Below are 14925 nucleotides of genomic sequence, written 5' to 3' on the forward strand. Positions count from 1 at the left end.
GTCGTCCGCCCAAACGAGAGCACTCATCGCCTTAGACCTAAAAGGGGCATTCGATAATGTTGAACATGACCTCATCCTACGCAATGTTGCACATTCACACTGTGAATTTCTTAGAGATCGCCCGCATCGACCGCATCGATCCGGTACGATACGCCTTGTAGGACGTGGAACACCCCATGGCTCAGTTCTTTCCCCTACTCTATTCAATATCGCGCTCGCAGGGCTCCCCGGCTACTCGACCAGATCTCTGATGTCGCCCACGCTATTTATGCGGACGACATTACTATCTGGTCGACACGGGGTTCCGACGGAGCTATCCAGGACCGACTGCAGCAAGCAGTCGATACAGTTTCCGAGTACGCGAGAAAATGCGGCTTAAGATGTGCTCCGGAAAAGTCGGAGCTCATAATCATTTGGCCTTGGTGCCGTTCCTCTACTCCCCCTATCACTGTGCACGTCGATGGCACACGGAGACCACAGGTTAATCGTGCTCGTATCCTCGGCCTACATGTCCAAGCGGATGGCAGATCAAACTACACTGTTTCCCTTCTATCCAGAAAGATTGAGCAAATTCTGGCCATGATCCGGAGGGTCTCCAACAGGCGCTCGGGCCTTCGAGAAGAGGACCTGCTGCGCTAGGTGGAGGAATGCGTGATCAGCCGCCCTACATACCATCTCCCATATCAGCGGTTGACCCAAGCACACCAACTTCGCATAGACGCAATGATTCGCAAAGCGACGAAGCTGGCCCATGGCCTCGCGAACTATACTTCCACACACCTTCTCCTTAACTTAGGGACACATAGCACACTAGGCGAGCTGCTAAAGGCACATTGGGTCAGCCATCGCCAGCGCCTCCTACTCACTCCTACTGGCTGCCATCTTCTCACACGTCTAGGATACTCTGTCCCACCCCTTGAGTCTGAAACCCGTCCAACGATCTCGTCAGCGATACGCCAAGCCCTAAATGTTCATCCATTGCCACGTAATATGCACCCCGAGCATGACAAAGGGCGGCGCTAAGCCCGTGTACTATTCATTGGGCGCATGCTTGCAAACATCCCGGAAGCACATACTTTATACACGGGCACATCACGCACTCAAGAGGGCTATACCTCGGTAGTTTTGGATGGCACCGAAGCCCTGAGACTCTGCTGCCATGCGCGGAACAAATGCCGCTCACGGAAAAATTCTCGGTGTTGCTCTTGCAATTCGATACGCCATCCGTGTTCTTGAGGAAGTGTATATATTGATGGACTCGCAACAGGCATGCCGGGCGTTGCTATCAGGACATGGCATCCCGAGTGCGGCGCACCAAATTCTCAAACAGATCCCGCAAAATACACCAACCACACATCCCCGCATCCACTTACTCTGGACCCCTGGTCATACCTCGCTTCCGGGTAACGAACGCGCACACACGGTTGCCCAAGAAATTTTCCTCCGGGCGACTCGACGTGGTGAGGCGACTAGTTCAGAGTGGGGGGATCCCTTGCTCCGTTACAAAGACATACTGCGTCATTATACACGCATTCGTCGCACCCACGCCGCATCCCCGCCGTCCTTCTCGCGAGAGGAAGCAGTGGCATTACGCCAGTTACAAACCGCAACTTTTCCAAATCTTGTCTCTCTTAGTAAATTCTACCCACACTGTCAGTTACAAACAGCAACTTTTCCAAATCTTGTCTCTCAATAAATTCTACCCACACTGTTATGCAGATCGTTGCCCTGGCTGTGGCAGCTCGCCCACAATCTTCCACGTGCACTGAAGAAGAACGAGCAGTTGGCACTGCTTAGAGAAAGACGACGACAACGTGTGGTTGGAAGCCTTCTGCCTGTGTTGCCGAAGCTCTGTGGTTTCTCGCTGTGGTGTTCTGCTATCTGAGCGCTTTAGCAATCGAACTGTAACGCCTCTTGACATTTGGTAGACGTGCTGAGCCCTTCCCAAACCTGGAACTCCGCAGCCGGACGCTCCCTACCATTTCTGCCATGCCGCAGGACGCCACGCAGCCCGATCCTCCTCTGGCATCACTTGTCGTCTGCTCCGGTGCTCTACGCCGACGAGATCCGCCGGTCTTCTGCGGCAACGACGACCATGACGTGGAGATTGGCTCTCGTCATACGATCGCGTGAGTGCGCATAACAAATGGGATGATAAAGCTAAACTGACTAACGTCATCTTCTATCTTTCTGGAGTCGCTGATCTCGGGTTCCGGAATCACGAATCCAACCTTTCCACCTGGACAGCATTTACCCATTCTTTCAAAGAAGTCTTCGGTCGCCCTGCTGTGCGCAAGCTTCGCGCAGAACAACGCTTGCATAGTCGCGCTCAGCAAAAGGGTGAAAACTTCACAAGCTACATTGGGGACGTAGTTGACCTTTGCCGGCACCTTAATCCTGCCATGCCCGACTTTCAAAAGATCAAGAATGTCATGAAGGGCATAGAGGATGACGCCTTCCAAATGCTTTTGGCGAAGAATCCGCAAACGATTGACGAGGTCATTACACTGTGCCAGAGCTACGATGAGCTCCGCAAACAACTCCTTACAACGCGCCGAGCTGCCGCGCCCGACGACACGATTTGGGCTTTAACTGACACTTCCAGTGCTGCTCCCACCCACTCTCCGTTCCTCGACCAAATCAAACCATTCGTTCGCGAAGAAGTGGCGCGCCAACTGTCACTGCTGCCTGCTACCCAGTCTTCTGAGTCCTCTTTGTCCCCGGAACTCCGACGCACCATACACGAACAAGTCAGCGACGCACTACCTCTCGCTAATCAACCATCCTCAGTGCCGGTTCCGTTCACGTACGCTGCCGTCGTCGCCAGGCCAAGACCACCGCCTGAAGTTGCGCACTACACCCCCGCAAGCGGCTTCTACGCCTCGCTTTCTCCAGCTGCGTACTTGCCCAGAATCGGCTTCTGCGCGCCTCCGCAGCCCCTACGCCAAGCTCAAGACAGTGCACCGCTACCTAGGCCCCCTGTTGATAATCCGTGGCGTACCCAAGACAACCGGCCGATCTGCTTCGCGTGTGGCTTTGTTGGCCACGTGGTATGGTTCTGCCGCCGGCGGGGTTGGTATCCTCCCGATACTGTGAGATGTCAAGGGAATGCTCCTGACTCCCAGTCCCACTATTCCCCACCAGTTCCGCACTTCGCTCCTTCATCTCCTGTTTCCCGAAGCTTCAACACTCGTCGGTCTCCATCTCCCTGTCGACGTTCCCTCTTTCCCACGGTCCGCCCCCCTCCAGCTGTGGAGGAAAACTAAAAGGCGCAGTTCCGGAGGCAATAACTGCGATCTCTTCGAACTGCTCAAGCCCTCAATTATTCGCTACGAACATCATTGAAGTTTTTGCCGAAGGTGTCGCCGTTCACGCGCTTGTTGACACGGGTGCCGCACTGTCCGTGATTGCCGACCAGCTTCGCCGTACGCTCCGAAAAGTCGCGACGCCGTTTTCTGTCATTTCGCTACGTAGAGCCAGCGCTGAGCCAATTGAGCCCTTAAGAACATGTACCGTCCGTGTCGCCATACAAGACAGTTTACACCACATTGAGTTTGTTGTTCTTCCCCGCGGCTCTCACGCCATCATTCTAGGATGGGACTACCTCTCATCTCATCACGCTGTTATTGATTGTGCCCGTGCAGAACTTGCGCTGACTCCATTTTGTGGCAGTCCTTCTGAAGATTTGCCTCCACCTTCTGCTTGGGTGTTCGTCGCCACCGACGCTGATATCCCTCCTTTCTCTTCCGCCCTTGTACCCGTTTCCTGTGCTGCATTCCACAGTTCTTTTCACGCCATCTCAACTTGCTGCACGCCGTCACACCTTCTTGCTTCCCTTTGCCCTCCTTCCCTTTCGCCAGGGCTCCAGCGCACTTTACGTTTCGAATCCGTTTTCGTGTCCACCAAGCTTACATCGTGGCGAATGCCTCGGTTTTGCTGATGAATTCGACACGAGCTCTGTGTACGATGCGCCTGATGGCTCGACTCCTCTGTACATTAACGCCATGGCTCTCCCTGTCTCTGCGCCTGCATGAGACCGAACGTTTGCCCCATTTATTGATCCTAACCTCACTGCGAGTCAGCGCGCGCAGATCGTCGACCTCCTTAACCAATTTCGAACTTCTTTCGACCTCCAAAAACAATGTTTAGGACGTACCTCCACAGTCGTTCATCACATCGACACCGGCAGCCACGCGCCTCTACGGCAGCGTCCATACGGTGTGTCCGCGATGGAGCGCCGTGTCATCGATGAGCACGTAGGAGACATGATTCGACGCGGCTTGATACACCCATCACACAGTCCCTGGGCTTCTCTGGTAGTGCTAGTCAAAAAGAAAGATGGGACTATTCGTTTTTGTGTGGATCATCGACGTCTAAATAAGATAACCCGGAAAGATGTCTATCCTCTTCCCCGTATCGCCGACGCACTGGACTGCCTGCAAGGCGCTGAACTCTTTCGTCCTTGCACTTACAATCCGGTTATTGGCAGGTCCCCGTGGCTGATGCAGACCGCCCGAAAACAGCATTTGTTACGCATGATGGCTTGTATGAATTTACCGTGATGCCCATTGGCCTCTGTAATGCGCCTGCAACATTTGAAAGAATGATGGATAACATCCTCCGGGGTCTAAAATGGCAGACATGCCTTTGTTATCTCGATGACATTGTCATCTTTTGCCCGGACTTTTCGTCTCACCTGTCCCGACTCAAACGCGTGCTCACTTGTCTTGCCGATGCTGGACTCCAGCTCAACTTAAAGAAGTGTCGATTCGCCGCCCGGCAGCTAGTCATCCTTGGCCACGTTGTTTCGAAAGATGGTGTGCTACCAGATCCAACCAAACTCCAAGCCGTTGCCGAATTCCCACGATCAAAGACCACAAAAGAACTCCACAGCTTCATGGGATTATGCTCCTATTTTCGTCGTTTCATCCGCAACTTCGCCACCATAATAGCGCCTTTGACGCAGCTTCTCGCGGGTAACCACGACCTCTTGGCCTGGCCGCCAGTTTGCGATGCCGCATTCACGACGCTGCGTCGTCTTCTAACCTCACCCCCCATACTCCGACATTTTGACCCAAGCGCACCGACAGAAATACACACGGATTCCAGTGGCGTCGGCATTGGCGCTGTTCTTGCACAAAGAAAGACTGGCTTCGATGAATACGTTGTTGCCTTCACTAGCCGCGCACTCACGAAAGCGGAAGCAAACTATTCCGTTACAGAAAAAGAATGCCTGGCTATCATTTGGGCCATAACTAAGTTTCGTACTTACCTCTACGGGCGCCCGTTCGACGTCATCACGGACCACCATGCACTCTGCTGGCTGTCGTCCTTGAAAGATCCCTCAGGCCGCCTCGCTCGATGGGCGCTTCGCCTCCAAGAGTATGATATTCGAGTGCTGTACCGCTCTGGCCGTAAACATTTGGACGCGGATGCCTTGTCTCGCTCCGCAGTATCGGGCCAGCCCAATCATCAGAAAGTACAAATATGCGAGTCCTCCCTCAGCGCCACGGATATGCCTTAGGAGCAGCAGAAGGATCCATGGATTGTTGCTATGCTGGCTTTTCTGTCAGACCCATCCGCACCTCCTACTGGCCGTGCATTACGTCGCCAAGCACACCACTTCGCTGTTCGTGACGGGCTCCTATACCGCCGTAACTACCTCTCGGATGGGCGCAAATGGTTACTCGTGGTTCCTCAGCACCTACGTTCGGATATATGTACAGCGTTTCACGATGACCCGCAATGCGCACATGCAGGAGTACTCAAAACATACGCGCGCCTGCGAATTCGTTATTATTGGCGCGGGATGTACCGATTCGTCCGCCAATATGTTCGTTCCTGCCTCGCTTGCCAACACCGCAAGAATACCCCTCATGCCTTAGCTGCTCCACTGCAACCATTGCCTTGTCCAGGATGGGCCTTTGACAGGGTCGTAGTTGATCTCTATGGGCCCCTTCCATGTACTTCAGATGGCAACCGCTGGGTGATAGTGGCGATTGACCATCTGACACGCTACGCCGAAACTACGCCTCTGCCTAACGCATCTGCGCGTGATGTTGCCTGGTTCCTTCTGCGTAATGTCATACTTCGCCATGGAGCCCCTAGACAGTTGCTGAGCGACAGAGGCCGCGTCTTTCTGTCTGATGTTATAGAAGCCTTGCTCAAGGAATGCAACGTAATTCACCGTACCTCTACTGCATACCACCCGCAAACCAATGGCATGGCTGAGCGCTTTAACCGCATTCTTGGCGATATGTTAGCCATGTACGTCGCATCTGACCAAACCAATTGGGACCGAATTCTACCCTTCATGACGTACGCTTATAATACCGCCACGCAGACCACTAGAAGATTTTCCCAGTTCTTTCTTCTTTACGGACGCGAGCCTTCCTGCAAAATGGACACCATCCATCCGTATCGCCCTGACACAACGGAGGCTACTACCCTGTCCGAGGCTGCTGTACACGCGGAAGAGTGCCGGAAGCTCGCCTGCACATTTACTTCGGAAGATCAGCAGCGACAGAAGCACCTTCGCGATATTCCCTCTTTTCCGGCACCCTATGCCCCTGACACACTATTCTGGCTTTGGGTTCCCGCTACGAGCCCTGGACTTTCACCCAAGCTTGTGTCCAAGTACCACGGTCCCTACCGTGTCATCAGTCAAAGCTCTCCTGTGAACTATATGGTAGAACCCCTTGAGCCGCCTTCCGATAAGCGCCGCCGAGGGCGCGAAATCGCGCACGTTCAGCGACTCAAGCCGTACTTTGACCCACCTGTGCTATCTTGCCCGTAGGTCGCCGAGACGGTTCCTCTTCCCCGGGGAGGCAATTGTACTGAAGAAGAACGAGCAGTAGGCACTGCTTAGAGAAAGACGACGACAACGTGTGGTTGGAAGCCTTGTGCCTGTGTTGCCGAAGCTCTGTGTTTTCTCGCTGCGGTGCTCTGCTATCTGAGCGCTTTAGCAATCGAACTATAACGCCCATTGACACACGTCCCGATTGAGTGCACTGCAAACCTCTTTCCTCCCTTGCCAACTCTCCTTTGCCCCCTACGCATCAAAGAGCTGCGGGACGATGCCCTCCGCGACGGGCCTCCCGAGGTCCTCCGAGCTATGATACAACGGGCTCGAAACATCGCCGGAATCATCTTAGGGACCCTGGACTGAGTGTTCCTCCCACACTGCTCTCGCCATTCAAATATTATTAATAAAGATGTTTTGCTCTCTCTCACTTCTGGTGGGTCCCAAGCCATGTTGCGATACCTGGAGGTGAAGCAGCAGATAGATGAGCGTCCATGCCAACCGTACAAAGGCATAACGAACACACTTCCTTACGAAGATAATATCCAAGCGATTCAGAAGTCCTTGATGTCAAAAGGGCAACGCGAATCTTGTGAAAACGACATGCTACATCTTACGAAACCCGTGCTTGGCGAGTGGAATGCGCTGAATCACCAGGAACGGTTTATTGAAGTAGTCCTATGCCGACTAAGGATTGGGCACACACGCATCATGCAATTTTACACTTGGGGAATAATACCTACCAACTGGCGAGAAGTGCCAGAAACCGCTAACTGTTGTGCACGCTTCACTAAAATGTACACATTTTGAAAGACAGACAATAGCTTTAGCACAGTTTATGTAAATTGCACATGCCTTTACACCCTGCTTCTTTAGTTTCAGGAGGTGATCCACTAGTGCCATTACCTCCAGTGCCTAAAGGCATACTGAACACATATTTTGTTGTCGAGATTTTTAGCCTAAATGAAAGATTGGTTGTTAAAAGTGGTTGAAACAACCATGTTTTCACACTGAATCTAGCGGAAAATAGTAAATTTATTGCATTCTTCGCAAGATACCGCGTCTAGCGGCCGCACCGTAAAATAGATGACGTAGCGTGTCCGTAACGTTGTCTGCGCCGGATACCGGCGTGCCGACCATCGCCCGCGTCCGTCCGCCCGCATGAACTGCGCAGGACGGCAGCGAACGACGTCTCCACTGCGCAGTTCCTCGCGGCCGCATGCTTGTTTCCGCAAGCGGAGCTCGTGCCCAAGTCTTCAGTATCGCCGTTTGTTTTGCGTACTACTTTGTAACGTGATCAGTGAAGCACCTGACACAACGCAGGAGAATACCTCTACGCTCCTACACGCAAAGGTACGAGAAAAAAATATCGTAGGGCGAGACAAGCCATGCCCTACCTTTCTGGCAGAGCTGAAGCTTCGAAGGATATGGATTAGCGCTGCGCACCCATCGAAGCCAGCGTAGGTACCGTCAAAACGCGACTCTCTGTGCTCCAAACACTTCTAGGGCAGTGACTATCAGACGAGCCCTGCTTTGCGGCAGAGCTGCGCTATGTCAAGGCTGTGGCATCATAGTCGCACGCTCCTTCAGTACCTTTCACCTGGTCGGATAGATTGTGATCTAAAAATGACGCTTGATTATGCAGCCCCTGATGAGAGCACAGCCTTGTATTTAGTCATAAAACTTCACTCTAACGCTATGGGAGAGCTTCATATAGCGCCCGCATTTGTCGCACCACACTCTCAAAGCATACTTTCGGGAACTCTTTTGAGGGAGTATCAGCTTTACCATATTTATCTCCCTTTTCCAGAGTAGATCGACCTCGTTTGAGAGAGAGCGGAATAATTCCCTCCAACATAATTTTATTACTCCACCACTAGTGCTAGTACTCTTCCGAAGAGTGCTAATTTTCTCGCCACAAGGGTAATAATACTCCCCCAAAGTGTTTGTACTCCCCCAGACCGAGGGCTTCTACTCTTCCAAACCGCGTGTTTCTACTCCAAACACCGTGCTTCTACTCCTCCAAACTTCGGGCTTCTACTACTCCAAACCGCGCGCTTCTAAAAGAAGCAAATCGTAAAATGGGAAAGGAACCACCCTGTTCTTCATATTCCTTCTAGGCCCATGGGTTTTCCGTGAGGCCATGCACATGCTTGTACAATGAACCAGCTACGTGAAGCCAATGATTTTGTTCCTATCGCAGTGACTAAACTACACTTAAGTAATACAAACTAAAGAAATGTGTGTCGGGTAAGACTAATACAGTGTCTCACTGGGCACTCTATCTGAAGTATAGAAATTTCTTTTGGCAAAAATCTGTTGATTTTATTTTGCCTTATAAAAGTGTTCCCTGCAGAAGCCATCAATCTAAGGGGCTTTTGTTTGACTAACACTATATGTTCACGTCCGCCAATTGATGAACAAGTGTTTCACGCAGAGGCTCTCACATTTGCATTGAACACATCCCTGCATCTACTAATGTACTTGGCTGACAAGTAGATTCAGCCACCCCAATCAAAATCTCAAATGCCTGCCAGAGGCACACATATGAGTATTTCACAGGGGAAACCACAATTTACATGTGCCAAAATAATATTTCATTTGCAAGCAACTCTGGCATCTGATTAAGAAGTAGGGTGGCCGCCACAGTGTAGACAGTTGTTAAAGGCCTTGCTCCCACTTTCGGAGCCCCGAGCGGTTCTAATGAACTTGTTCCTTGAGCATGCACGCAAACGATGACTTCTTAAACTTGGGGTACTCTGCGCCCGTGCTTCCTCTATCTGGAAACTAGGAGGCAGCCATGCCTCTAAAAATAGGTGTAAAAATAGATAAAATTGAAGACATGAAGATCTATCTGCTTCATGTCAGCGTTTAATATACGGAATGACAGTGGTTTGTGTTTGTAACCTTGCATTTACGTGCTGTTAAATTATGTCGGCAGCTAACCAAGCATGCCCTGTTGCTTTTTATAGTCAGCACAGGCACCGTGCTCATTACAAGTATGTGTTATGTCATCATTCAAACCTGTAATTTTATTGTACCACTATTTTTGGTAACATGGATATATCTGTTGAGAGGCAAGACTAGAATTGGTTACTACTCACAAAACTAGTGTTCTTTAACACATATTTCTAACTTTTCAATGACACTTGGTCCTGTGTGTTTGCCTCCACAGAGCATACTTAGTCTTGACTTTCCCATCACGGACATTACAAAAGAATGCTATGCAATGACTACCAAGAGCTCGTGAGAATTTTTATCTTGGTGCGACATAGTGTCTTTTTAAAGTTTTCGTCACATTTAGTCAAATGGTACTCCCAATATACCGACATTCTAGTTTTATTGTTTAAATTGCATGGCAATGCGTTTTGATGGTTAGGAGTGCACTCCTCAGCATCATGTGGAATCGTGCTGGGCTGGCTCCTTGACCTCCTTGTGTCCTTGCGGGTGCCTGAAAAATGTCCTGTGGAGAAGTCAGCACGAGGACATAGCGTAAAACCACATCAAAATAGCCGACAAATAAGATCATTGCACTAAAAGAATGTCTTATTTTAATCTTCCTACTGAAATGCATGCGAAACATCTGAATGGCTGCAACACTCAACTGCTAAATTTACTTCAATTTTTATATTTGAAGGAAAAAGAAATAATCCACATTTCACCCTTGTTCAGCACCAATGTTACAGTACTCCTACTAATACATAGAATATTGGTCACTGCGAGTTGCCAAAATTCTGTGATTTTTCTGGTGTGTCATAAACACCACTTGTGACACGTCCTACTCACGTGCCCAGTGTGCCGTCCACACCGTCTCTGTTTGTACCACTGCAGAGGCCGTAATTTGAGGATAATATCTGAAAACATGATGCTCAGTATGGTATGAAAATATGGTCCTCCAGTTCTGTGGTTATTACCGCGTCTGCCGATAAGAATGGGCAACAAGGTTTGATATGGCAAGCTTACCCATATTTCAAGACTAACAAACACTTTACTGCGGCCCGCATCTAAGCTTACTTAAAGACACGAACTTATTTTCATTTATGAGGTAAGCAGTGGACTTCATTTTTGACAGACTCGACTATTGCTGCAATTTGAAGGATTGCATTTTATATTCTTGAAGGCACGTAAATGTTCTAGTTAGACCACAGTTATGAGTTTAGTAGACCAACTTTTTATTTTTTGCGTGACAGACGACTGGTGACACGGAATTATGGCAACTTTTTAATTTTATACTTTATTTCTTGACTAAAAACAATAAAGCGATAAGCACACTTTGATCTACCATGCAATAGCAAAATGCAAATTACGCTTGTAACGCCCCGAGGAACAGTGATGTAACTGCTCACATGACATAACTCTGAAGCGCCAACTAATTTTATCCAATGCACATGCATGTGCAACACAGTAAGCGTATGCAAAGCGCCCCTGCAACTAATTCCGCACGGTAGCCGTTATATTCGATTCTGGTGCATAACTCGTCGTTTGACAAGTCATTGAATTTGCACACATAAGCACGCCTTGACATTCGCACCATGCCGAAAAACCGCAACATGGGACATAAAACCAGACATATGATCATACCATTTTAATACATGAGGAAAAATAGCTTAGTCTTATTCATCCTATAATATGAATTCCTCCTGCACGTTCAGTAACTTCAAGATCACGCGCCTAACTGACCCCACGCAGCATGCAGCTGAATGCCTGCTGCAATGTTTCCAACTAGCACTGGCGCTGCACGTAACTTCAGGGGTCGCAGATTACCCATCGTCGAAAGACGCCATCAACGTCTTGTTAGAACGAAAGCACGCCACCAGCAAATGACTCCTTCGATTATGTGACTCCTTTTTTCAACAGCGTTCCGTATACAGTTCCTGCGCGCTGAAGGGATTGTCTTTCTCCGGTACTGTGCTGTTCCGCGATGTAGTACGCGCGCGTGTTGGGTCAACTCCGGTGAAAAAGTAGAGCGCCGACTCCGCTTCCCTTTGCACTGTGGCTGCCTGTTAGAAAAAACGGTGTGTTCCTTGCTCAGCATGTGAGTGATGCATCGCCATGTTCAGGGCCAGACTCCTACCGTTGAAGGAGGTAGTTACGCTACGTTTTGCTCTCTATTGCCGCAAGAATTTAACGGGCATTCTACTCCCTCTCAGAAAGACAGAGCGAAAAGAACGTTTCACACTCTGCTTGCTCACAGTGAGCAATGCATTTCACTCCACTGGACAGCTTGCGAGATAAACGATGGTTTAAGGAGTAAATCGGCCCCTTTTCTCCTGCGCTACTCTCCCCAGGTTTTAGAGTGCACAGCGATGGTGCAAGTAGGAGGTACACTAGAGCAGACGCCGAATAGACGCCACAGGTGTTCGCTGCATACGTTCGCTATTGCGCAGTGCTCGGCTGCCTGTATAGGCGTGTGAATATTGTAGACAAAGCGTGCAAATCGCTACCCCGTTTCTGTACACTGTTTAGCTTAGAAACAATTTAGAAACAATTTCAACGCCTTGTTACAACTACTACTGCTGCTGCTGCTGCTTCTGCTGCCGCCGCCACCGCCGCCGCGTACGTGCAACCGGCAAAATCACTCAACTCAATCAATCAAACAATCCCCCAAAAATACAGCCATCCGTTGAAAAATGTCGAATAAGCACTGCATAGCAGAATAGTCCCGTCTTCCGGGTCGAATTTCAATGCTTCTCTCATTTTTTTTCATATTTCTGTTCGGTATCCCTATAAATTTCTTGACGGCACCGACTTATTACACGAGCTATTTACAGAAACTGAGCTTCTGCAGTTTTTCAATTTCATTTTATAACGCCTTGTGTACGTACGGACGTGTCACACCGGTATTAGTTTTGGATGTTCACCTAATGCCAGAATTTCCGGTTTGGTGACTGCGACATGATACTCAGAAGTTTGCCGTCAACTTACAGTTTAGTTTATATATAGACTTTATACACTGCAATGGTCAGCGCTATCGCTCCAACTCTGGCGTTGAACGTCTTCAACTTAGTTCAAAGAAGCTGACGTAGTTCTCCGTGGCTGACGCCTGATGCGCCGTGCCAGCGGCCTATTCTGGCAGCTTCTTTACGTGTGCGAACCCGACAGCTTGTGCCACATCAGGATTTCCTTAGCAGTGAACGGCAGAGAAGGGACGGTTCCAATATAAGTGCACCTTCGCTGCTTAGCACCTGGTTGTCCAGTGAACTCTAACCAGGCTTGGACAAGCTGTGCGTCTTGCGTAACCGTTGCATTGCATTTTCCTCAATCTCACCACATTTTCGGTCAAGATCAACATAGCAGCTTTCGGTTCATTTTCATTAAACGGCTTAACAGGTGCGTTTTACGCAAACTAGTATACTGCGAGCGCGACAAAGCGTCACGTTCACACTGCGCATTTACTAACGTTCAACGGAGTCTATAGGTGCACAAATTCTACGCGAAAATACAAACTCACTAGAACCGACCCGCACACCGAGAGAACAGTTTGGTTAGTCGCTAGTTTGTTCCAGTTATTTGCGCTCGTATGCGCTGTATTAGCAAAACTTGAGCGGCTCCACGATCTTTCACGGCACAGGAGGTGGCATCAGTCAAGCAGACGACCCCTGCTTAATACTTGAAGTACAAACCTGCTCTCTGTGTTGACACACTGAACGCAAAGGGATTTTTGTAACTTCTTATTTCGCAAAGTATCATGTGCACTCTTACCGTAGCATACACGTTTACAATAGCAAATATTTGATCGAGACGTAGAAAAGCATGACCGACTTTTAAAGCAACAATGTACGTTCCCCGCTGCACGGCAGTGAGTTATGCTTGGCTCCGATGTTAATGTAAGCATTGCCTCCCGTCTAGTACGATTTTTTAATGCTCTCCCTCTGACCTCGCCTGCTTGAAACCTGTTACTGTTCCGATCGCCATTTCCGCAACGATCATTGGACAAAGTTTGTGTTCCGTGAGCAACCGCGGCAATTTTCTCTGTGCAGGAGACTGAAGGCGTTTGCGTGGCAGCGTTCGGAGAGAGCCAGGAGTTCCCGGCGTTCTTCGCCGTCCGCAGCGGGCACCAGGCTCCGTGGCGCGTTGCTGACGCCGCCGAGGCTGCTTCCCTTATCGGTGGGTGTCGCGTGCCCAAGTTGAACCTAAGGGCACAGCTTTGTGCACACCATTCCAGGCTCAAGCCGATGCTCTGACGGCTTTTTCTCATGCGAAAGCATTGTGCTACCATGAAGGCAAAAGGCCAATGTTGTCCGCCACGAGTGGCAAGAAAAGCGTAGAATAAGGTCGATTAAGGTGGAATAAAGCGGATTACAACAAATTTAATTGCCTAACTTAGAGAAGTCATTAGGCTTTCGCATTCAAATCCCGTAAAGACACTTAAGTGATTCTCAATTTCATTATTTTTACTTTTTCATTTTTAATGACTCCGCTACGCAATTTTTGTGGTGCAGAAATAAGTAACAGTAAAAACATAAAGAATGAAATCAAATGAAAATGAAGAAACTAAACACTGTCGCGAATGAGCGCTGCTGAAATGAAACATTGGCAACTTTAAAAAAGAAAGCTATATTGCGACGGCTAGGACGTATTTGCGTTATTCTTCTTACTTGAAATGAGTGCCACATTACCTTATGGCACCTGATGTATACTCCCCTTAGCGATGTCGAACACGCACATGTTGACCGAGCTACTTGTAATGCCTGTGTGGGTTCAAAGGCCAGCAAATCCTGAGATTTACACTTTTACTACTCTTCTCATACTAGAAGGGCTACAGATGCGCCCGGGTATTGTAAGTCATAACTACGTGAAGCCAAGAAACAATGACAACAAGTGAAGGATAAGGCGAATTATTAGTTTAATTGGAATGTAGAAAATGTAGAAATTTTAAATAAACGGAAATTAGTGTGTGACTAAACAAGCGACCTAAAGTGGGATACGAGCCCACGCCTTCGCATTACGCGTGCGATGCTCTTACTAATGGGACCATCCCCTCCAATTTTTTTTATATTTATGTTGTATACTCTGCTTAAACATAACAGTGTTGGCTCCAGCGTCACCACTCACGGCCTTGGCGGAGATCGAAAAATTATTTCTTATCGACTACCCTGTCTATTAAATTCATGCAGTGATTT

At 49.1% G+C, this 14925-nt stretch overlaps 1 protein-coding gene across 1 annotated transcript in view; it reads left to right on the top strand.

Moving 5' to 3' along the window:
* The window catches only part of LOC142580104 (pseudouridine-5'-phosphate glycosidase-like), a 345078-nt gene that overhangs the window by 213163 nt on the left and 116990 nt on the right, over positions 1 to 14925 (top strand). Inside the window, exon 8 of the mRNA XM_075690900.1 lies at positions 13783 to 13909. Coding sequence (XP_075547015.1) covers positions 13783 to 13909 — 127 coding nt within the window. The remainder of the gene's footprint in view (positions 1 to 13782; positions 13910 to 14925) is intronic.

The sequence above is a fragment of the Dermacentor variabilis genome, chromosome 4 (genome assembly GCF_050947875.1).
Source record: "Dermacentor variabilis isolate Ectoservices chromosome 4, ASM5094787v1, whole genome shotgun sequence".
In the NCBI taxonomy this organism is placed as follows: Eukaryota; Metazoa; Arthropoda; class Arachnida; order Ixodida; family Ixodidae; genus Dermacentor; species Dermacentor variabilis.